The 23,793-nt window shown below is 41.7% G+C and overlaps 1 protein-coding gene across 3 annotated transcripts in view; it reads left to right on the plus strand.

The window, feature by feature from the left end:
- pkn1a (protein kinase N1a) overlaps window positions 1-23,793 on the plus strand; it is a 62,337-nt gene that overhangs the window by 28,407 nt on the left and 10,137 nt on the right. The window contains exons 1-11 of one of the 3 annotated variants that reach the window (XM_086296212.1): window positions 9,179-9,338; window positions 10,156-10,350; window positions 14,057-14,162; window positions 16,202-16,350; window positions 17,003-17,123; window positions 20,692-20,837; window positions 21,573-21,786; window positions 21,889-22,083; window positions 22,702-22,811; window positions 22,915-23,058; window positions 23,293-23,368. In XM_086296212.1, coding sequence (XP_086152338.1) covers window positions 9,297-9,338; window positions 10,156-10,350; window positions 14,057-14,162; window positions 16,202-16,350; window positions 17,003-17,123; window positions 20,692-20,837; window positions 21,573-21,786; window positions 21,889-22,083; window positions 22,702-22,811; window positions 22,915-23,058; window positions 23,293-23,368 — 1,498 coding nt within the window. In that variant the 5' untranslated portion in view covers window positions 9,179-9,296. Of the gene's footprint in view, window positions 1-9,178; window positions 9,339-9,389; window positions 9,690-10,155; window positions 10,351-14,056; window positions 14,163-16,201; window positions 16,351-17,002; window positions 17,124-20,691; window positions 20,838-21,572; window positions 21,787-21,888; window positions 22,084-22,701; window positions 22,812-22,914; window positions 23,059-23,292; window positions 23,369-23,793 lie in introns of those variants that run through there. The other 2 variants (XM_086296211.1, XM_086296213.1) reach the window with 2 other exon arrangements.

Here is a 23,793-nt window from a genome sequence, read left to right on the forward strand (position 1 = left end):
CATTTCAATCAGTTCTGTAGCATAAAAAACATTTAGTGGTTCCAGCTTGCAAACATTTACACTCAATGTCACTTACCCATTATATTGTATATTATATAGCTTTCTTGTTATATGTAAAATTGTATTTATTTAAATTTTTACTTTTTAATTATTTTACTTGCATTTTTTAATCACTTTTATATTTAAATATATTTAAATGTTCATTTGCTATTTATCTAGGGATTGAAGAGTAACGCAATTTCTATTCTCCGTATGTCCTGTACATGTGGAAGAATCGACAAATAAAGCTGACTTTGACTTTGACTTTGACATGCAAGGAGGAGGAATCTTTCGGGTTTGGAGTCCAAAGATAAAAAAGTTATTTAAAAGTCATGCTAGCTCTTTGGAATGCTATAATGGGCATTTTTCCATTGTTGTAAATGGAAATATCACTGTTATCATTTCCAGTTAGCCCTTTATTGGTGGTTTTTGTGTCAGAGGCATTTATTAATACTGTAATATAAACGCTAGAAAGATGGAGCAAAAAAAGCAACCATGCCATTGCTCCAGATATATAAAGACCTGAGCCAGCAGCCACTTTGCTTTGCTGTCTACGAGCTACTGTGGTGAATACTTGACTGGCCCAGTTCTTGCACATTGTAGTTGCAGTGTGCGGTTGCTGATTCATTGCCGTTCTCTGCCCCCCGTCCTGCCTGCGTCAACCCCGTGGCTCTCTCAGCCGCCTCGGCGGTCTCTCTCTCCTCCCTCTCTTCCTGTCCCCTCGCCACTCTCTCTTTGTTTGCTCCGTCTGTCTCTCTGCCCCTCTTGGCCCATCGCTAACCACTTCTCTCTCCTTTTCTTTAGCGTGACTCCACATTTTGGCTGCTACTCTCACCAGTCTGTATTTTCTTTGACCTGAGCGAGCCATTTGAATATCGTTGATGCACTTCTTACTAAAATTTGCATGTTAATGACTTTTGATCTAAGGTCAAAACTGGCTATGCAAACCACCGTTTCCCTTCAACTGTTTTGTTTTTTTATTTCCATCTTTCTTCTTGTATGCTCTCCGTTTCTGGGCATCATACCACTCTCTGCTTATTAGTCCCACTCCCTGTCCTTGCCTCTGTGCCTTGCAGTCCATCAGCATGACAAGAATAGGAAATGGTGTTTCCTGAGATCCTGAGTTTCATCTTTTTAGTACAATAGTTCGAAATGACCCATATGCGAGTGGAAGAGGTCTGCAGGAAATGACATACAAGTTACTGTAAATCCATTAGAGGAACCCCGTGCTGAATCATGGTTCTGCCATTGTTGTTTGTGTGTATGTGTGTGTGTTGCAGAAACATGATCTCTTCATCGCCCTCGTCCTGGAGTACATGGACTGTTAAGTCATGGTAGCAGCAATTTTACTTTGCAGCTTCAGTTCCAGCAGTTTGGTTCAGATGATAGATATGTGTGCTGTTTTGTTCAGTCATTGTTCACAAAACATGGATCCTGCTAATGGCATTTGCATTATCATGACTTTAATTAGCATAGATTAATAGGATAATATTAAAAATCTAAAGAAATATAAACATCACAGAGCTGCTAGTCTTAGGCACAAATACAATCCACTCTCTACACCCTCTCCTTACTCACTTTCACTCCTTTTAAATGTTTACTTCAAGGGTCGGCCACATTAACTGCTGGGTTATAAAACCCTCCAAAACAGAGAGTGCAGTGATGCAGGGTTACTAACCACACACCATGAAGGTGCACCATCTGTTTTGTGACTGATGTGGAGGAAACAGTAAACACTTACAGATATGACTTCTGCCTTCCCCTTTCTAGCCATGCAGCATGTGCAGTTCCCAAACATTATCGTGGTTATTGATCACATGAGGAATTCCTTTTTGCTTCTGTTGCTCACCACTGCGTTCTTGGTTTCAGCTGTTAGTGAAAAACGTTTGCATAAATGAAAGTGCGTGTCAGCAGAAACAAGGACTATGATTAGGCTTATATTTCTTTCTGTTTTGGTTCTTTAAGTTTTGTTCACCACATCTTTACCTTAATGGCTAATCCCTACACTTTCCTGACTGAACAGTAAAGGAAAGAAGAGGTGGCTGCGTGCTTTGAAGATGCATTTATTTGGATTTATTTTAGCTTCCTTTTATTTGGCTGAATTGCCTAGGAAGTTTGCACAGACTCCTCAACATCTGCTTCTTCAACAGTTAAAACTTTGTGGTGTAAAAGAATAACAATCACCCGTTGTATGGGATCCTGGTGCAACAATGTCTCAGTGAAAAAAATAGCACTCTGCAACAGTGGGAATAAAGAACTCCCTTTAACAGGAAGAGACTCATGTCGCTTTTTCCTTATTAATGGTGAACTGAGCTGCTCACTCAATATCAGTCTGGTCTTAATAAACCATCAGGCAATATCTGCTTTGCTCCTCAGTAACTACTCTTAGATTTGTGTATCACATTCTGTTACGCCGTGTATGTTTTTAGGAAACCATAGCTAGGCTCAGGACTAACAGAAGTAAATAAATTTGCTGCTAAGAGCAAAATGACTAATTACTAATATTTTTTTCCAAGACTTATCCATACACACATTCATTCTAACTTCACTTGTGGCTCCCATGTGCACAGAGATCCAAATGTAGCTAATGCTAAACAAGTACCACATAAACTAAGAGAAAGACTGAGGCCATTCTTCTTCTTAGACTGTGTATACAATATTTACATGGATGTAGCTTCTTGTTTTTAGCTTTTGATCATCATCATTTTTTACACTTGCACCTTAGCTCTCAGACTATAACTGCATGAGAGGCTAAGTTATGTTCATTCAGAAAGATGAATTGAAACACAGTATTGGTGCATTAACACAGGCATAGACACCTGCTAATGAGAGCACATGAATAGAAGGAGTTTACGCAACAATACTCAATCAATTATTTATCACATTATTGCAATGGAACTGCACATTTTTCAGTCCTAAAGGTTGCCACGTGGGTTTTCCCTTTAACAAAGCTAAGAGTAATAAGTTAACATACATGACTCGTGAAATGCTGCTCTTTTGGCCCTTATAAATAGTCATCATCTGTTGATTAAAATAGTTATGCGTTTCCTTGTTGAGTGTAGAGACTGAACCACTGGTGCTATCTCATACTTATATATATTTTTTATTTCTTTATGAAATGCTTCCTGAAGCGTATCGTTCTTCTTCCTCTTCTCTCTTCTTCCTCCTCTATTATTAGCCCATCTGTCCTTCCTCTATCACGACAGAACAGGCGTCCAGTCATTTTTTTCTTTTTTAAAAATGGCATTCTCACTTCTCATCATGTTTGCCAGGCCACTCTGAAAAGGGTGCGCTATGACCACCAGAGTACACCGATCCCACCCTCTACAATAACATCACGTTGTCAGCCTGAACTGGGCTGAGCTGTGTGGCCTTGCTCCCCAGGAGACATGTGGTCATGTTTCACTGGAACCTGACGTGGTGGGGTTTGGTTTTTTTTTTTGCTTGTTTTGAGTGTCTGTGTCTGTGCATTCAAAGTGAATATCTGTCCTCCTATTTTTGCCTGGCACCGCCTTTCCCTGACCTCTGTGTGGACACTCTCTCTGAACTGACTGGTCATTATCGCTCACTTGGAAAACTCCAGCCATTGTATCACACTGGAGAAAATATGCGTGTTGGAGAAAATGGGCAAGGCTCTTCCTCATGACAACTTAACACAGCGAAGACTTCTTTGAAGCGTCAAAATTTCCATGTTGCAGGGTTACCATTTGTCCAGAATATTAACAGACACCTAAAGTCTGCATAAGAATAGAATAGAAAGACTCTCAGAGCCATGTCTTTCCTCTGTGTGGACACTATCTCTGAACTGAGTGGTCGTTATCACTCAGTTGGAAAACTCCAGCTATTGTACTCACAGTGGAGTACATGCACACACCAAAAAAAACCCTGCACTCTACCCCGATCCTGCCTTGTCCATCTCCGTCCAGCCCTAGGCTCCTCTGTGCTGCTCACACAGTCTGATTGAATTAACCTCGCTTGGTGCCGTTATCTATTGAATTAGCCCGTCATTGCTTCCCTGGACACTGCAGCTGTATGTTCCTCCCTGGGCTAGTTCACTAACAAGCTGCACGAGGTGAGTCATTCATGTCCCTTAGCTGTCGCCGTCTTTGCACTGCTACACAGGGGTCAGCAGATGGAAAGTGACGTTGTTTTTTGGACTGTATCGGCTTTATTTACGTCAGGTGAGAACAGCGTCAGTTTCACCGTGACCATTATGACTCACTTGGTGCTTCCTCTTTGTGCTGCCTACATATCTGTGTCAGATCGCATTATTCAGACATCTGAATGCTGCTGACATGTCTTTAGCAGATGTTGTGCTGGAAGGTAACAAGTGGCACATCCTGAAGCCTGCTGGTCTGAGGGTTGATTGTTTTAAGACTGAATATTTATTTCTTAAAAATAAGAACCAATTTCAGAGTAAAACCGGTAAAAAGTCATCCATACATTTATTTTCTGTTAGTATTGCAACTCTCTCTCCTCCCTGGTATGGACAAAAGTCAGTTGTTCGCCTCAAAACGGTTCAAAAAAGTTTTTACTGACAACATCACATCACCCCAGCCTAGTCGCTTCTCTCCGTTAACTTCCTTTGCGGAGTCTGGTGCTGCGAAGCAGGTCCAAAACATCTCCTGTGGACGCTACCATCCAAACATCACCTTCTTAAACACACACAGAAATAGAGACCCAAGTGAAATGAAGATAACATAATACCATAAATAAAAATTTTGAATTAAATTTCATATTTCATAGTGCAAATGATCTTAAGATTGCAAAACAATAGGATTTATTGCAGTTTTTGTGACAATATACAGTCCAGAAACTAGTTATTGCTATGAGTCCCTTTAATGTGAAAGAAAAGACAGAAAAAGTATGGCCATAGTTACACAACATTAAAGAATTCAGCGCGTCACAAAAGCATTGAGCTAAGATACAGTCTAATGTAACCTTTGGAGAAACTACAACCAAACCTATAGACCAGATACAGTTTACATCAAAAAGAGGAAATTTGAACTTTAGAGCTTCTACTTTAACATAATGACAATTGTATTTAAACAGTGTGCCTTAAAACTAAGCGCACAGTGAGAGGAAACTAAAGGTCGCTGCTCTCCTAGTTTTGTGTTACTGAAAATGAGAAGATAGTGGTCGTTCTAATTTCTTAAAATTCTCTTCGTCACTGAACAATCTCTGCTCGGATCAGAAACTTGTTCAAGAAAACCAAAGCAGCCACCAGATGTCTTGCAGTCCAACACTTGTCTCTGCTGCCTTGTTATGTAGCCGCATTTTTAAGGAGGTACACATCAAAAGCAGCGCAGTGAATCAAGCTTTATTTGTAACATGACTCCATATTTTTGGCATCTCTGCCCAAAATTGTGGATAACAGGAGAGTATATGCAAAGTAGGAGAACTTAAACAGCCTCCCTCTGGCTCAGCTACACAATCACTTCACCATCTCACTGATAATCACTTGATAGTGAGGAACAGCACAAACACAGCAATGCACGATTACTCAAACACTTCAGCCTTTTTTTAGCAACAGCAGATCGTCTGCTGGAAATAAAGCAAACGTTTAGTCTGGTTTTTTGTTTGTGTGTTTGTTTTTACAGCTGCAGGTGTGGATTACGTGTATATATGTATACAACGAGGTGGAGACGCAAATGTAGACGTGGAGGATTGTGTCGTGTTAAAGTGACGTCTTGGCATCAATGAGCTTTCTCCTCGTCTTCATCAGTCACTCTGGATTAAGAGGGGTCACAGCCTTAGAATAACAGCCGCCACCCAGAAGGCTCATATTTGCTCATAAAGACAAGAGTCTCTGCTTTAAAAAGTCAACATTTCCTTTCAAAGATGGTCGTTGGTGATATTAAGAGCAGCGCTGCGTGATTAGTGGTAAAGTTATAAATGTCTTTATTTTGGTTTACAGCCTTTAGGAGCCACAGAGACCCTTTTTACTTGCTGTTTTTAATGATATCGCATATAACTCACAGATGTGACTGCTTTAACTTTTATTGTGCTTGAGGTGTTATGCAGTTATTTTTTAGATTGTATAGATTTATCCAACCACTTCACAAACACTCGGGATTATCATAGTGTGGCCTGCTAGTCTTTATTAGCCCTTGGTAATGTTTCATGTGGTCCTCAGGCATGACAAAGAAGAAAATGACATTGCTGTACATTTTAATAATCCACAGTTCATGTCAAGCAATGAAATGCCAGCACAGAATATCCTAACAGTGTATTTTTCTTCAGTTTTAACTTATTTTTATAAAAAATGAATCATAACAGACTAAAGCTTACTGACAAATGCAGTCAAAGTCCCTCTTTTCCAATTAAAGGAAGCAATTATATTAAATTTAGACAGAGATGAGTCAACTTTATGTGGACACACAGACAAATTGCAAAATCACAGATAATTAGTCCCGTCTGCACTCAGGTTCTCCCAATATGACAAAAAAAAAACCATTTTTACACGCTTCCCTAAATAGAAATCATAGAATCCAGTTAAAACACTTCATCGTTAGTCATCATGAAAGGCCCGTCACTGCTGACCTCATGACTTTGGTTGTTGTGATTGCTATCAGTGACTGCTTACAGAAGGGCACCTAATGAGCTGCATTCATTTTTGCTGTGGCAAAGTGATGTCAGCATGCTAATAGCATACTCTTGCCTTTCTGTATACTTGCATCCTGTTTTTCACTCACTCTGTTATAAGCTAGATGCTAATGATTTATTAAACAGGAAAGATTTTAAGTTTTAAAGAGTAATATGTCCACTTAGTTTGGATTGCTCCAACTAAGAAGTGAAAGGCAGTCCTACTCCTTGGTCTTATGCAGTTTTGATCACAGGTTTAAATATGAATGTCATGATCATTTTGTGCTTTTCTTTGATCTGTTCTTTTTCAGGTGCGGAATGATTGTACAGCATAGATCTTTAATAACTTAACTAAAAAATAAGTATTGGGTGCACAAGTTTGAATTTATCTTGCATTTTCTCTAATCCACACAGGGTCGAAACTATACATTCAGGCTCAAATACATTCGCGTACCTTCACTTATATTTGGTTAAATGACCCTTAGCAAGTAGTACCAAGACCAATCTCATTTGTTTGTGGCATAATTCTGGCTGAATATTTGACCACTTTTCCAGGCAGAACCAGTAGAATTCATTCAAACTCGTCCGACCTCCAGCCTGTTGGTTTCAACAGCTTTGGGAACGCCGTTCCAGGCGCTTAATGTTAGCCTGCTTTATCCATTCAAAACCAGTTTTGATGTGTTTGGGACCGTTGTGGTGTTGGGACACCCAGCTATGTCCAAGTTTCAACTATCTAGATGTTGATTTGAGGTGAAGTTCTTCTCCATTCTTATCCCATTCACTTTGTGTGATGTGCCCCTAGAACCGCTGGCAGCAAAGCGGCCTCTGAGCATGATGCTACCACAACCATGCTTGATGGTTGGGACAGTGCTATTAGGTTTGAAAGTGTCACCTCTATTTCAAATATAGCTCTTGTCATTTTGGCCAAATAGCTCAATTCTTGTTGCATCCTTGACTACAAAACACCCTCTCAGTCCATGGTGATGGAAAACTGATTTCACTGTGCACAGTAACGTTGGTGTTGCAGCAGTTTCCAGTTCATGGCAGGCTTGGGCTTTGGGGGCTCCTAAGTGGTTCCTGAACATCCTTGCAGATCGTGGTTTCTTCCGGATCTTGGCAAAGTGGTGACACCTCTGAATAACTTACATACACTTGTTTGAACTGATGATCTTGGAATCTGCAATTGTTTAGAAAGGGCTCCAAGTTACTTTCTCAACTTGTGTAAATCTACAATTCTCCTTCTTAGATCTTTACTGAGTTTCTTGGACTTACATTTCAAACCTGTGCACCCAATTTTTTTCTTCGTTGTCAATGTCATTAAAGATGTATGCTGTACAATCATTCCACCCTGGAAAAAAGAGCAGTTCAAAGAAATCATTAAAATCCCCAAATTACCATGACATTCATTCCCATGATGAGTGTATATGATCTGAATTATACTGACACACATCCACTGATGAGTAATGGCGTGTTTTGTATACCAAAAATCGTCTGTTTCAAGGTTGTAATTTTCATAATTACATTCTCTTAAATGTGGTTGTAGTGGGTAAGCTATCAGCCAATCATCATGCAGCAGGAAACGAGTCATAGAATAACAGGACTCACAGCACTGTGGCCAAGCCTCAAAACTCAACAACAGCACGGGGGGACGATCAAAACTCGGCATGTTTTTGTTTCTTCTGAGACCACCGGGCTACAAATCACAGCTATTTGTCAGATAATCCTGTATCTCAAAACTGATATTGTACAACATGACACAGACTACTCACTCTTTGTCTTATAGTTTAAAGGATCATCAAGGTTTTTCCTGCCCTTTGGAAGTTTTTGCCAATAACCAAAGGAAAATCCCTTTCTCCTTCCTAATGCGGTCATAAAATCATTTACTAACTGGTTCTATTTATTAGAGTTTCAGCGTAATAGACATTTTGCTTGTCATGTGGTCAGACCTACAGGAAAATGCATCAATTTCTTCTAAATAAGGCTGATTATGAGTCAGCCATAGTTCTAATAATGTTGGAGTCCACCCACTGTAGCTTCTATAGCGATGTTATCATATTTTAAGAAGGCTTTCTATAAGCGATGGGGAATCACCACTGGGGTTTGTAGATGTCGAGCCCAAAGGAAATGGGAGGTCAAGCAGGCAGCAGTAATGCGTCCAAACCTTACTCTCTGGCTCTGATCCCATACTTAGAAAACGCATCCTTCCCCCTGTTTCCGCCCTTAAGATCATATCAACCATCAAATTAAGAGTGTTTAAAAAAAACATAGCTGTCACAAATTCACTTCTAGCCAGATCAGATTAAGCAGTGAACTTAATGGCTTTGTGTCACAGATACAATAATAATTGACTAAAGCTTTAACAGGGAGAATGCATTCTTTATGTGCTGAGCCGCGACCCTCTTCTGTGTCTCACTCGCCACTGACAGCAGCAAAATCGCAGAGGAAACAGGAAAGGCCTGAGCAGCTTGGTGTTGGGACGGATATCCTCTTTTGGAGGCGTTCCCCCTCCTCCCTCACTTAACTCTCCTTCTCTTTATCTCTTTTTATCGTTTTTCTCCCCTTAGCCCTTGTCGCACTCTGTGTGGCATTAACAGTTTGGCGGAGCTCAGAAGCGTACCGCAAGGTTTTTGCTCCTCTGTAGATTATTTGGGACGTCAAAATCCGAGGGAATTATGTGTTGGCATGGTGACGAGGAGGATGAGGACAGCTCTGAGGTGAAGTGTTGGCTTGTTTGTTTGATTTGTGAGTTCCTGTAATAGTGGCTGAGTGACTGTGATTTCGAGTAACCCGGAGTCTTTCTCTGCTGCCGGGTTCCTGATGACTTATTTTATAGTAAGCTGTAGCTCTGCTCGAGACCAGACAATATGTAAATAGCCTCCTAGTACAGAAGAAAAAGTTGTGGTGTGAGTGGAGTCCCTTCACGTTGTAGTACCTATATGTTGTTGTGCTGTTGTTTTTCATGTACTTTCAGACAATCGTTGGATTTCTCGCACAGAAGAGAGGGACTGGCTCGTGAGAAAGCTCTGAATGAATACAATGGCCAGTCTGGGTCATGGGACAGATCTGTAATTCACTTTGATCCTTGTGTGTAGTCTGAGTTTCATTTGGCAGACAAATTTCCTGAAAATAGCATCTCTAATGGTATTCCTGAACATCAGTAGTTTCAAAGCGCTGCTTGTAAACAGGTTAAACGTTGCAGAGTTTGTTTGAAAGTATTGTAAACAGCAACTGAAGAAGACTTTTGCCATTCCTCGACGCTCCTCCTGCATCTTTTTCCCATCCTCCTGCTTCCTTTTGTAGCTTTCTTGTTTGCCCTTTTCCTCTCTACCCCCACCAATCCCTCACGCCAATCACTATCATGTCTTGCTCTCTTTCCCCCCATTACTGCCTTATCTTGCTCACCATCTCTTCCTCTTCTGTCTTTCTCACTCTCAACACCCCATCTAACCAGGCTAAGGCAGAGTGATTTGATTGTTGATTTCGTCTAATCATCTCCTCGTTTTTTCCCGCTCCGTCTCTCCTCTTGTCCAGAGTGACCCAGGCGGGCTGTCGGTTCTGGAGCAGCTTGGTCTGGACCAAAACTCGGACTTCTCGGACTCCAGTGTTCAGCAGCTTCTGGATGAGCAGCGGGAAAGGATCCGTAGGGAAATTCGCAAGGAGCTAAAGATCAAGGAGGGAGCCGAGAACTTGCGCAGGGCGACGACTGACAAGAGGAATGCACAGCAGGTAGGGTTTTATTTAAATCCAAAAAGCTCCAGGTATCATGCTTATTAATGGGAACTGATGAAATAAATGACATTAAAGACTTTGCAGTGATTTTTTTTTTGTTAATAAGACAGGCAAAACCTCTATAGCTTGGCAAGGTAGGAAAAAATAAGGTTATCAGAGCAGCCCTATTTAGTTACTCAGTTTTACCACAGTAATAACAGGAAACTGGTTCAATTACAGTGTTTTGGAAATGAGGCCGGTGAATCAGGAGTACATGAGTTTACCGGAGCTGAACAGATTTGTTAGCATGCTAAGTTGCTATGCTGTTTGTTTGTTTTCAGTAGACTGGGACTTTCCAAAGTGTGGAGATTTCTGGGCACCTATCTCCACACTGTGAAGTGTCCTCAATCCTTCACACAGGCACATATGCTGTTTTTACATATGCAAAGCACTGAACACTGGTGTTACTGCATTGTAGACAGCACACTCGCCTAAACAGCCTGAACATTTCCAGTGAAAACACATTTGAAGTGGACTATCTCCTGCTGTGTGCTCATGCTCATGACACATGTAAACAGGAATTTCTAAACAACTGCAGAAAACAGGTCACTTCCCAGAGTGTCAGACTTTGCCTGCGGCACGACTCACTGCCCACTTTATCAGTTATACTTGTTCAACTGCTTTTTAATGCAAATATATAATCAGCATATCACGTGGCAGCAACTTAATTCATGTAGCCATGTAGACGTGATCACGATGACTTGCTAAAGTTCAAACTGAGCAAGGAGTGGAAAAATTGTGATTTTTTTAACATGGCTGGTCTGAGTAAGAAAAAGTACAGAAAATGCTGTCTACTGGGATTTTCCCACACAATCACAGAAAAAAAGAGAAAATATCACTATAGCATTTCTCTGGGTGAAAATGTCCTGTTTAGGGGAATGACTACACTCCTTTGAGCTGACAGGAAGGCAACAGGAACTTAAATAAACACTCATCACAACCATGGTATGCAGAAGAGCATCATGGAACATAAAATAAGTCAAACCTTGATGCACATGGCATATTGCAGTAGAAGACCACTCCTGTCAGCTAAGAACATATATAAAGTTGCAAAACTGGACAGTAGATAATTGGAAAAATGTTGCTGGGTTTCATGAGTCTTGATTTCAGCTGCATTATTTGGATGGTGGGGTCAAAATGTGGTGTAAACAACATGAAAGCAGAGGTGGTGACGTAATGGTGTGGGGATATTTTGTTGACCCTCCTGAGCACATAAATGCCAAAGCCAGAATATTGATCCTGACCATGTCCATCATTTTATGTCAACATTGTATGCATCTCTTACTGGGTGCTTCCTGCAGGATAACACGCCATGTCACAAAGCTCAAATTGGTGTCTTGAACTTGACAATGAGTTCCGTCCATCCATTTATTCAGCTTCTACTTATTCACTTTAGGGTGGTGGGTGAGTTGCAGCCTATCCCAGCTTATACCCACATAGCAATATTGGTATGGCCCGGATGTGGCCCACACAATGTGGCTACACATGGCCCACATACCGCAAAGAATGACGGCCATTTGGTGGCCCAGATCAGGTTTGCCAGAGGTGGCCCACACATGGGCCAGCACAAGGCCAGTTGCAGACACACTGGTGGTCCTGTGCTGGCCCATGTGTGGATTACCTCTGGAAAACCTGATCGGGGCCACCAAAGGGCCGCCATTCTTTGCGGTATGTGGGCCAGGTGTAAGTTGTGTGCAGCCACGGGCCAGTTGCAGACACACTGCTGGCCCAGAACAGTTTCAGCTCTGGCCCCAGATGTCAGCCTAATGTCCACTTTAATCAAGCCATGTAATAACAACATGTGCCGGAACATAAAAGTGCAAAAGTCACATGACGAAAACTCCGCTCAGACGGTGAATGGACTGATTCGTATATAGCGGTTTTCTACTCTCCCAGGTTACTCAAAGTGCTCTATACAACATGCTACATTCACCCAATCCCACACTTTCTCTACACTGAGTGCTTCCTAACTACATTCATACACATTCACCCTCCTGACATGCAGACCTAGGGATCGAACCACTAAACTTTCAGTACTTTCAGATCAGTAGGAGACCTGCTCTACCTCCTGAGCTACAGCCACCCGGTGGTAAACATGAGTAAACCCTCACTAGGTTTTGGATAAAGTGTACACTCACAAACCTGTGAAACCTGTATTTGGAAAGTTGGCTACCATAGCAGTATAGTATTGCAACATGGCATTTTAGGTCTTCGAACTAAAATGGGAAAATAAATAGTGCCTCATTGCCAGACCTGGCCCACATCATGGTTACTCCCTGCCATGATACCAGTCAGTCAGAAGTGCCAGCTTGATGCCAGATCCAGGCCAGACCTGTTTTCTATGAGCCTGGGCCACATAAACCAATCAACCACAATCGGGCAAGATGTAGCATGCCATACATACACAGTGCCACCTACGCCAGGCCTGGCCCATATCTGGATGACATACCACTTACCATGCCAGAAGTCAGCCATCAGTGCTGGCTTGACACCAGATCCGGGCCAGACCTGTCTACTATGTGGGTACAGGGATCAAATAAACCACAGACAGGTCACTCTACTCACATGGCGTACCTTTACTACTTGTGGATTTGTTTTCAGGAGATTTTTTTTCAAGGAGCGTGAATGACTACTTTGTCATTTACTTTGTAACCTGCATTTTTCCTCTGATGCAAAATCTGTCACAACGGCACCTTTTTGAAACGTACATCAGCTACTTTAATATTAAAAAGGATTGCCTAGACACTGCTGCTCACAGAGTATGCATCAAACCGTTGTGCTATCATTATACTGGAGCAGTTTTATAGATGGAAGATTCTTAAAGTTTCAGGCTGTGTTTGTGTAAAGCCATAAAAAAGTCATGACTATTCAAAGGGAAAGAACTGTAGCTCACTCTCATGCAATTACACCTGTTTTATTACTGAGCGAGCACAGAAATATGTCACCTTCAGGTTAATAGTTTTCACTTGTCAGCAAATTACCCAGCAGCATTAATGGAGAACTATTTATGGCTTTTCTTTTGTTTCCTGCAGAGCCTGTGGGTGTAATGGCATTGTGTGTGAACTAACTACTTAAAAAAACAAAGATTAATGCAGAAGGTCAACATAACAAAATAATAAATTCTTTGATGACTTTCAGGCTCAGATGTTGTTTCAAGAAAATTACTGAGAGCTTAAGTGGATCGATTCTCTTTACAGCAGCTTTGGCTCACTTAGAAATTAAAATAATCTTTATTTATCCCATCCTGGGCCTTGGATTAGCACCTTACTTCATTCTCTGTCTGAAACAAGCCATTAAGTCCACTTTCACTTCACTGAGTGCCCTTTGTAAACAAGTTTTGAGTGTTCTGCCTGAGATGACCATATTAGGGATATCCCCTCTTTTTGATGTCATACACAGCCAAGAGTAGAAAAAAAACAGTCTGAATCACAGTGTTTAGAGCACTGCGCAGCATGTTTATTATAGGGAAAATAAAGGAAAGCTTAATTTAATGTCTTTGAATTGGTTCAAAGATTGACATCTTCTCTTGCTTGTCATTGTGTTCTTGCATGTCTTGTTAGTGGTCCACACGTTGTCCGGCATGTTATTCACTGGTGGGCGTGTACACTGACGATTTTATGTAGATAATATGGTTTCCATAACAGCAATGGTTTTATGTCTTCAGGTGGACAGTCAGCTGCGCTCTTCAAACCGCAAGTTGGAGAACCTGCATGCTCAGCTGCAGGAACTGGACGCTCATATTGTGGTGAAGGGAGGAGAAGAGAATCGAGGTGTGTATGCTAGAAACTGTCGCTCCGTTATCTTTAGTCATTAATCTTCAGTAATTAATTCAGTGCATAAGCTGGTGTAATGACCAGCATACTAAGTACAAGTGTGTTTGTGGCAGAGATACTACATGTTTGGACTGTAGTGACTTGTTAATCAAAACGTTCGTCCACCCTAACACACAGCCTGCTTTATCAGCCTTTTTGGCTCTGATAGGGAACATCGTTTAGAGAACAGACAACAAGTTTTATTTAATGAGAATTGACAGCAGCAATTGAGAACATATACTCATTAACTTTACTTTTCATATCCAAAAGCTGTGTGAGTCTTGTGCAGCTAGGACCACAATAGTAGATTTTTAATCATGCAATCAAGGTGTGGTTTAAATGCAAACTTTCAGCTTTAATTCAAGCGTTAAATCTTTGAGGAATTACAGCCATTTTTATACACCGTTTCAGAGGACCAAAAGTAATTAACTAACAAGTTCATTGGAAATCTCAGAATGAGGCCCAGAAAGAGGTATTTGCAAGTAAGGGAAGCAATCGTTAGACTGAAGAAACAAAATAAACCAATCAGAGACAGCAAAAACTTTGGAAGTGACCATATCTGCAGTGTCATTCATTCTTACATAGAAAGAATGTACTGGTCAGCTCAGGAACACCAAAAATGGCCTGGAAGACCACAGAAGACAGTTTAAGTGGGCGATGACAGAATTATTTCCATGGTTTTAAAAAAACACAAACAAACTAACCAAGTCAAGAGCACTTGACTTGGTACATGCTACAAAACTGATCAAGCAATCTCAGCCAAACAGCGCTTGCTTTTCAGTTATTAATCAAATCAAGTGATTTGATTTGAAATACAAAACTGACTGCAGACAGACCCACAGACAAGCAGCAACTGAGGGTGGCTGCAATAAATGCTGTGTGTGCATCTCAAGAGAGCAAACACAGCATTTCATGATGTGGATTATAGACAGTCATAAACTGCAAAGGATTTTTTTAAATCCTTATATTTAAAATGTTAGTTTGTCCAATTTCCTTTGAGCCTCTTGGAATAGAAGTCTGTGTATTTAAAGTGCTGTAATTCCTAAACAGTTCATGCTAAATGTGTCTTAAACCCCTAAATTAAAGCTCAGCGTACACTTCAATCACATCCTGATTGCTTGATGTAAAATGTGGTGGAGCACAGACTCAAAACATAATGATCTAACTTTGTATAACATGAACAAGGGAAGCCATTTTTAGTATGAGCTCAGTCCTCAGCATCTGCAGTCATGTAGTATTTCTTTTCCTCCTACTTTACAACTTATTAGAAAATTTGCTTTTGCTTATTCAAGATTCAAGATTCTTTATTTGTCACGTGTTTGGTTATACAGGTATAACACGCAGTGAAATGTGACCTGATACGCTCCTCGACTGTGCAAAGAAAAAAAGAGACAGACAGAACTTTATATATACAGTGAATGAGTATTCAACACACGAATGGCCTGATAAAAACTCCCCTTGAGCCTCTCTGTTCTTGTTCGGATGGTGCAGAACCTTCTGCCTGATTTCAGAAGCTGGAACAGTTCGTTGCTGGGATGGGACGGGTCCTTCAAAATCTCAGTTGCTCTAGTCCAGCATCTCCTGACGTAAATGTCCTGTAGGGAAGGGAGAGCAGTCCTGCAGCAGCGTTCTGCCACGCGGATCACTCTCTGAATAGCTTTTTTATCCTCGACACAGCTGTTTCCATACCAGGATGTGATGTTCTGTGTGAGGATGCTCTCCACAGCGCCTGCATAGAAATTTTTATGTTATTATTTATATTATATCATCTTGCTTGACATTGTTTGCTACAGCTTGTTTCTTCCCTTATGGCTGTGGTTGATCTCTGATCTTAAGTCACTGGATCAGTTTCCTGTACTCTCCACACAGAAATACAGTGCAATGTTATTGGAGTACTCTTGTAATTCCCTAAAGGGTATTTTCACTTTAGAGCACACCATGTGAACCCTCATCTTGTTCCTTATTTTATACTTTCCAACCTTTACTTGTTGCCACAGATGAGTGTCCTCAGTCTCCGGGGGCTGAGAGTCGTACGTCAGCCCACAAGGAACGCATCGCAGCCCTGGAGAGACAGCTCAACATTGAGCTCAAAGTCAAACAGGGAGTTGAAAATATGATCCCTGTTTACTCCAATGGATCCACCAAGGTACGGAACAGCCTACACACACACATGCACACACACACACACACACACACACATGCACACACTGTCAAGCACAGCTGAACAGGAGAAAGTGTACAGCACTGACTGCAAGGGTTAAAATGTCCAAGACAAAGATTCCCCCCTCCCAAGTGGCAGACTGTGTGCACACTTTCATGTTAGTAACCTTGCCATCTGCTGACTCATAAATACCTGATTACCTTTATTACTATATACATTGCCTTTGTTTCGTTGTCTTTTAGCCTTTCTGTTCCATCTCCACTTGTCTTACTGCTGCAGGGATATGGCACCCTGTTGATTCGTCAGTAGAATTAGTTATTTATTTGCTTTTGTTTTTGTAAAGTGACAAACATCATTCCTTTAACCTTGTATTTTATGGTGAGATCTTATAATCTCATAATCAGGATCTTATAATATTTTTTTATATTTTGTCTCATATACATCCTAGTTTCTTTTTTTTAAAGATTTTATATCTTTAGCTTTAGATTTATTGATTTATAATGTTTAATCTGATGGCAAGTAAATGCAGGAAAACCTTGTTGTGATGTTCACTAACTGGTGCATAGTCTTAATGACAGTTATAATTGTCTACTTTTTCTGTCTTGTGATGTGGCTTGCTTACTGTTTGGTTCCCCAGGATAAGAAGATGCTGCAGACGGCGCAGCAGATGCTTCAGGACAGTAAGACCAAGATCGACATCATCCGCATGCAAATTCGAAAAGCTGTTCAGGCCACGGAGCATAATGACGACACACAGGGTGAGTTTAAAGGGATATAGACACATTTAACCACATTGATTGCTCTTCTTTTGTAGTACCTGTGCTTTTTGACCATGGTCTTTTCATTTCCCGAGGTACATTTTAGTGCATTTTTTATATGTCTATAAAGTAGAGAGCCATCAGAGGTTACAATTACACAGTCAGGACCATAAAGCATCAGTGCACCCATTGCTGATCCAAATCACAGTAAATTGGTCTGTTGGCAGTAAATCAGTGTGGATACAGAAATTAAATCCAACCTGCTCTATTGCATATAAAGCCAGAAAGAGTGTTAAGTTGGCCCGTACTTACATAATGTGTGAACTAAACGATCGCATATTAAATCTTGTGGTCAGCTGGCAGTGACAAGGTGCTTTTAGTCAGGTGTGTTCAATCTCACTATCCCTTTGTGGCATTTGCAGTCTCTTTTTTCTTCTTCTCTGCGTGTAATACGTTTTGTCCTGAGCAGCAGCTCCAGACAGCAGACATGAGAGAGCATAAACAGATCAATGAAGAGCCGACTCTGTTTTCATCTCTCTGCCTGGGAGAAGAAGATGAAGAGGATAGTTGGAGTTGACGCGCTGAAAGCTGTGCGTGCGTGTGTGTGTCTGTTTATATCGGTGTGGTGGCCAAATAAGGGACAGAAAAGCCTGTGAAATAGCCCACCTGGTATATTAGCACAATCAATTCGATTCACACAAAGATGCACACAAAAAAGCCTACAAAAAATGTGGTGGGCAGATTAAAAGTCTCTTTATTTTCATGTTAACGAAACACATCAGGTGTGCAGCAGTTGCATGGATATAAACACACATACCGAAGTGCAGTTGTAGATACAGTCAAACAAACATTTATTTTTTTTAACTGTGTGCTTTCTCCCTTTACTGTTGGACATTCATATTATGTGTTGTGGCAGGGCGATCAATGCCAGGGCAGGTGAACATGCCGCTATAGGGCACTAAGTGCTGTGGACCATTAAGACCCCTCTGCTGGGAAAACAGGCCGACTGATGCCGGTCACGGGAGGTGAATAGTCTGGTAAAATGTACCAGGAGAGCAGAGGGAGAGCGATGGGAGGGGGTGGAAGTAAAAAACAGATTTAAAGACGGTATATTCCCTTTGGGGCTATCTATTCCTTTCTGCTCTTGTCAGACGAGCGCCGATGGCTGTTAAAAGACAGATGTGTCTTCTAAGGGAATGAAGATGATGTCCATTTGGAAGGATTATTTAAGGGCCTTTTAAGGGCATACTTTATCCATCTGTGTCCTCCATGTGGAAAACCTAAAGGGTTTTTAATGATCTGGAGTTCTTTCCACTGCTCCGACGATTAAGAGGATGAAAAGCAATGCAGCCAAGCCACAGCTTTGGCAGCATAAAAGTATCAACATATACGAACATCGTTTACAAATACGTACACTCATAGTCCACTTCATTAGGTACATCCGTTTAGCTCATCTAATGAGCCAGTAACATGGCAGCAGATTAATGCATTTAGACATCAAGTTGTGGTCAAAATGAGCTGCTGAAGCTCAAACTGAGCATCTGAATGGGAGAAGAAAGCTGGGGTTTACAGAGAATGTTCTGAAAAGCATAAGTTCTCTGGGTGAAAATGTCTTGTTTAGAGGAATATTCAGATTGCTTTGAGCTAGTAGTAAAATAACAGAAACAACCAAGGTATGCAGAAGAGCATTTCTGAATGCTAACCTTGAACCCAGATGGGCTACAGCAGCAGAAGCCTACACTGGGTGCCACTCCCGTCAGCTAAGAACAGGAAACTGAGGCTACAGTTCAGGCTACTCACTAAAACTGGACAGTAGCACATGAGAAATCATTGCTTGGTCTCATGATTCAATTTTTGCTGTACATTTACTTGGTAGGGTCAGAATTTGATGTAAGCAACATGAAAGCATGGATCCATCTTGCCTTGAATCATTGGTTAAGGCTGCTGCTGGTGGTGTAATGGTTTGGGGAAGCAGTAGGTGAGTGTATGTGTGTTGGCTGACAAAATAGCATTTAAATATCAGTGGCTGAAATCTGTTGTCATATCAGTTTTACACCAGTTAAATCTTTCTAAAATGTTAGTTTCTTGTCTTCACTGGAATAAAAGGAGGAATAATTAACAACAAAGCAGGCAAAATGTGAAAAAACAGTACACTGTCTCCATTGGCTGTGATCGTAAAGTGTTATTGTAAACATCTGTGTTGGTATTGACCCAGAATCCAACAGTCTGTGCATCTCTAATTGGATTTTCATGCTCTGATACTGAGCACAAAGGGGTGTGTTATACTAGCAGCAGCTAATGGTTCTCCAGCAGAGTTTAAAATGATGCTGCACAGCCAGATTTGGCTTTTTCTTAAACTACAATTTCAGCTTGAGCTAATGTTCGTGTTTATCAGACTAAATTGATCAACCACCACACACCCCTCCCTTTGTATTTCTTCTCTATTTGATTGTCTCTAACAGCAACCACGGCTGTATATTCTCTGGCTCTGATTCTGTCTCTCTTCTTTAAACCACACACACACACACACACACACACACACACACACACACACACACCATATCACAGGGCTGTGTGTATGGTGTACACAGACAGTCTCCAGGCACCACACCCGGTGGAGGGGTCATCTAGCAGAGGTCTGGGCTCCAGGCAGAACACCTTATTAGGAGATAAAAGCACCCACTTCGTTCTCCACCCCTACCTCCCTCCTGTCCTTGCTTTCTCTTCTGTCTCCTGCAGTTATTTGAGCAGCTCAGAATTGTAAAAACCATCCATCCTGGTCTTCTGTCCTTCTTCTAAACCAATCTGGTGTTTGAAAGTCAAATGCATCATCTTTGAATGCCATTTGTCCAATTGTCCTTTTCCTTATCACGCTCGCACACCTCCTTCCGGCTCTTCCCATATCTGAGTGCTCTCAGTTTGTTGCCCATCATTTGAAGGCTGTATTGGTGCCATTAAGCTAAGCACTTTGCTCTAATTTGTGCTGTAGGGTGCTGCTCTTATGCTGATTCTCATATCTGGTCTTTTAAGTGAGGGAGCTTGAGCATGTTTTTAGATTTTGAGTTGAAAGCACTGCATCTCATTATAAGACTTTCTGTTTCCCACTAATGTACATTTATGAGGTACTATATTTCTGAGAAAAGCAGAGATGAAGCTACAAATTTAGAGCAGTGTTTTTGCTTTAGTCTTGCTAGCTGTTTTAAAAATGTAAATAGGTGAGAGACTTATTTTGTTTGGTTGCTCTGTTTGCTTTTAGAGCAGGGATATGGGGCTATTTGGAAGGAGAGGCTGGAATTATGCTAAGCACTGCTTGCTGGGGAACAGTCAGAGGCTGCTTACCTCCCTCTAGGCCTCGCTAATGTTTTCTTTGTTCGCCTCTTGTGTAATGCATGACAGGCATTAAGGCATTAATCTAACTTAGTATGCCCAGGGGAGTTCCCTGTAACACGCCATTGGCAAAACAGGAAAGCCTTAACGTAGCTGCCACGCGCGCAGCACAGAGACTGCGTAGGAGATTGCCATCGTGTCGGCTGTGCAGTAATGTTGTTTGCCCCTTTCCTTCACGCAGGTAACCAAGACGTGTGCGGGATGGAGCTGCGTATCGAAGAGCTGAGACATCACTACAGGGTGGAGCATGCTGTTGCTGAGGGGGCCAAAAACGTCCTCAGGCTCCTGGGGGCCAGCAAAGTTCAGGACAAGAAAGCTCTGTCTGAGGTTAGAGCGGATCCTGCTGATGTTTCGCTTTCACACACTTCAAAGCGCACACAGACACGTGTGAGACGGCAGCTGTACCGATGACATCATGCTGACACACACCTGTAGATCTTCTTCAGATCTGCTCCTTTTGTTTTCCGCTATCTCTTACTTCTGAGACTTCAGCTATCTTTGGCTTTGCCTTAGATCCTTCACAAAAATTTGATCTCTTATCAACAGTTTGTTTTTTTTTTGTTTGTTTGTTCACCAACATTATGGCATCTTGAGTTGTCTGGGTCTGATATGGTTTCTCGTTATACGTCGAGGAAACTCAGAGCAGGAGTGTCCCGTGATGTCAGATCCCTCGCAGAACAGTTTCAGCTGCTGAACTCTGCAATCTGTTCATAAAAATATTTGAGAGAGAGCCTCACAACAGCAGCTGCCGCGTAACGTGCTGCATTTTACCCCCACAGTGACAATGAACCACTTGTTTTCTCACCACATGCCGTGAGAGTTCTGCCGTTTGAATCCTCACTCGCACGCCTTTACTTACTCTATAAATGAACATAAAAACTCGCTCAAGCCTAACATTGTCTTTCTGCATGCACTTAAAAGCAGCAGGTCACAAAAAATGTGATTAAATTAAGGTGTGCTACTGTGATATGTGCGCACTGAGAAGTAGCATAGGACTTCTTGTTTTTTTATGTCTGTCTGAGAGTTTAAAAGGTAGATATCGTCTGTTTCGATGCTCTGCAGGCACAGTCTCGTCTGAGCGAGGCCTCCCAGCGTTTGGACCTGCTGAGAGATTCTCTTGACCAGCGCCTGGCAGAGCTGCCAGAGGACCATCCAAAGGCCAGTATCATCAAAGAGGAGCTGGTCTTGGCCTCCTCACCTGCCTTCAGCTCCCGCCACGGCGCCCCCTACCTTCAAAACCAGTATACTACCCTCAGCAAGCCATCGCCTCTCACTGGTATGTCATACAGGCTCAGGAGAATCCTACAATATGAAGAAGAAGGTACAGAAGCGAGGAATGCATTCAGGTTGTGCCTACATTGTTTTCCTCTGTCTTCAGGTACATTACAAGTGCAGCTGCTGGGCTGTGTTGGGTTACTAGAGGTGGTCCCAGGGCGCAATAAAGGGACACCTCTCATGCTGCCCTGCTACAGCCCCGGAGACACGCGGTCCTTCATGAGGGGCAGCAAGGGGCTCTACGGACGCAGTGGCTCCGTCAGCGGGAAGACGCCAAGCAAGACAGAGGAGCTCTCCTGTGAGTGACTGTATGAGTGTGCACGTGGTGCGTTTAAGGTTTTCATTTCAGCTTTTTATGTCTTCTTTGTTGGCTGTATTGGCTTTTTTTCCCCTCAACTTTGTCGTGGGTCCCTTTAGGCTCATCAGGTTAGATATTATTTGTCAGGTCGTGACAGATGCTTTAACCTCCTAAGACTTGAACTCCTCCACAACATGCATTTTAATTTCTCTTTGATATTTGGGCATATTGGGACCCGATGAAAGTAAAAACAAAGAATTACCAGATTTTTTTTTTTACCTTATTTTTGTTTTTAAGAAAAATGAGAGCCACATATGAGGATATTTGTTTAAAATTTTGATAGAACAGTTGCAGTAAAATGTCCTCGTAAGTGGATATTAGGCCCATGTAGAGCAAAATTGAGTATTTTGGTCTAAATAACCCAAAATATGATGTCCACATATGTGGACGCCAGGTCCTAGGAGGTTAAAGGCAGTTTGCAAACAGCTTTTTATAAGGTCTTAGTCCTTTTTTCCATATCTCAAAGGAACCTATTGGTCGGCGTTAATTTTTTTTTATTATTTTGTGCATTTTTGGATTCATTAATGAAGGAAATCATTGGTTTGCGTGTGTGTTTAGCTGAGGTGAGTGCGGTGCTGAAGCTGGATAACACAGTGGTGGGTCAGACTGCTTGGAAGACTGTGGGAGAGCAGGCCTGGGACCAGACGTTCACTGTGGAGCTTGAAAGGGTCAGTATACAATCTCCTTCCCACAAACTTGCACGCAGGCACCAAAGAGTTTATTTAAGGCAGCTTTTCTCTCTGTTGATACCGCTGGGTGCCTGCGCTTCAGTCGAGGGAGATGGAGATCGCAGTTTACTGGAAGGACTACCGCTCGCTGTGCGCTCTTAAGTACCTGAAGCTGGAGGAGTTCCTGGACAACCAGAAGCACAGAGTTCAGCTGGAGCTGGAGCCTCAGGGCCTGCTGCTGGCTGAGGTACACACATACCACACACCTGCAAAAAAGAAACAGCGAAATGAATGGCGAATCACTCGTACTCAAACACACACTCAGATGTGCGCGCCCACCCGTGAGCTGCCACATGCACCTGTGCTGGAAAGCGTTGCTTTGATACGTCACACTTGAAAGGCTGTTTCTGAGCGTAAAAATAAAATATGGGTGGGTTTTTTTGGTCGTTTCTTTTCATGTTTTGTTTTGTGTGTTTTCCAGGTGACCTTCTTTAACCCGGTTATTGAGAGAGTCCCGCGCCTGCGGAGGCAGAAGAAAGTCTTTTCTAAGCAACAAGGTGGGGAGCAGACAGAGCAGCGAAGAAACATTACACATTTTCTATTTCTCTTCCATTTTCTACTCAGCAGCCTGAGGGCAGTTTTATATGGAGAAACAGTAAAACTTTAAAAGTTTTATCATGACAGGAAGATGGACACTACCTGCAGTAAAACATACAACTGCTTATGCCATCAGTTCCCTGCTTTTTTTATTTAGACCACAGCACCCTCTAGTGGTGACTATTATTTTTTTTACCTTCATTTCTATAGGAAAGCAAACAGAATATAAAAACTTGAGCTAAACTCTGTAAAGGTCTGGCGTTTTTTTGTCTTATAAAAACATAAACGTGTCTTATAAAAAATATTTTTTTATGATCTTGTAATTGTTAATCTGCCAGTATGTGAAAACTCTTAAATTAACATTATGTTTTTAATGCTGAAATAT

This window comes from Aulonocara sp. 'chitande type north' Nkhata Bay, linkage group LG6 (assembly GCF_057382095.1).
Source record: "Aulonocara sp. 'chitande type north' Nkhata Bay isolate Kocher_YH1m ecotype deep benthic linkage group LG6, A_spYH_male_GT1.1, whole genome shotgun sequence".
NCBI classification, from domain to species: domain Eukaryota; kingdom Metazoa; phylum Chordata; class Actinopteri; order Cichliformes; family Cichlidae; genus Aulonocara; species Aulonocara sp. 'chitande type north' Nkhata Bay.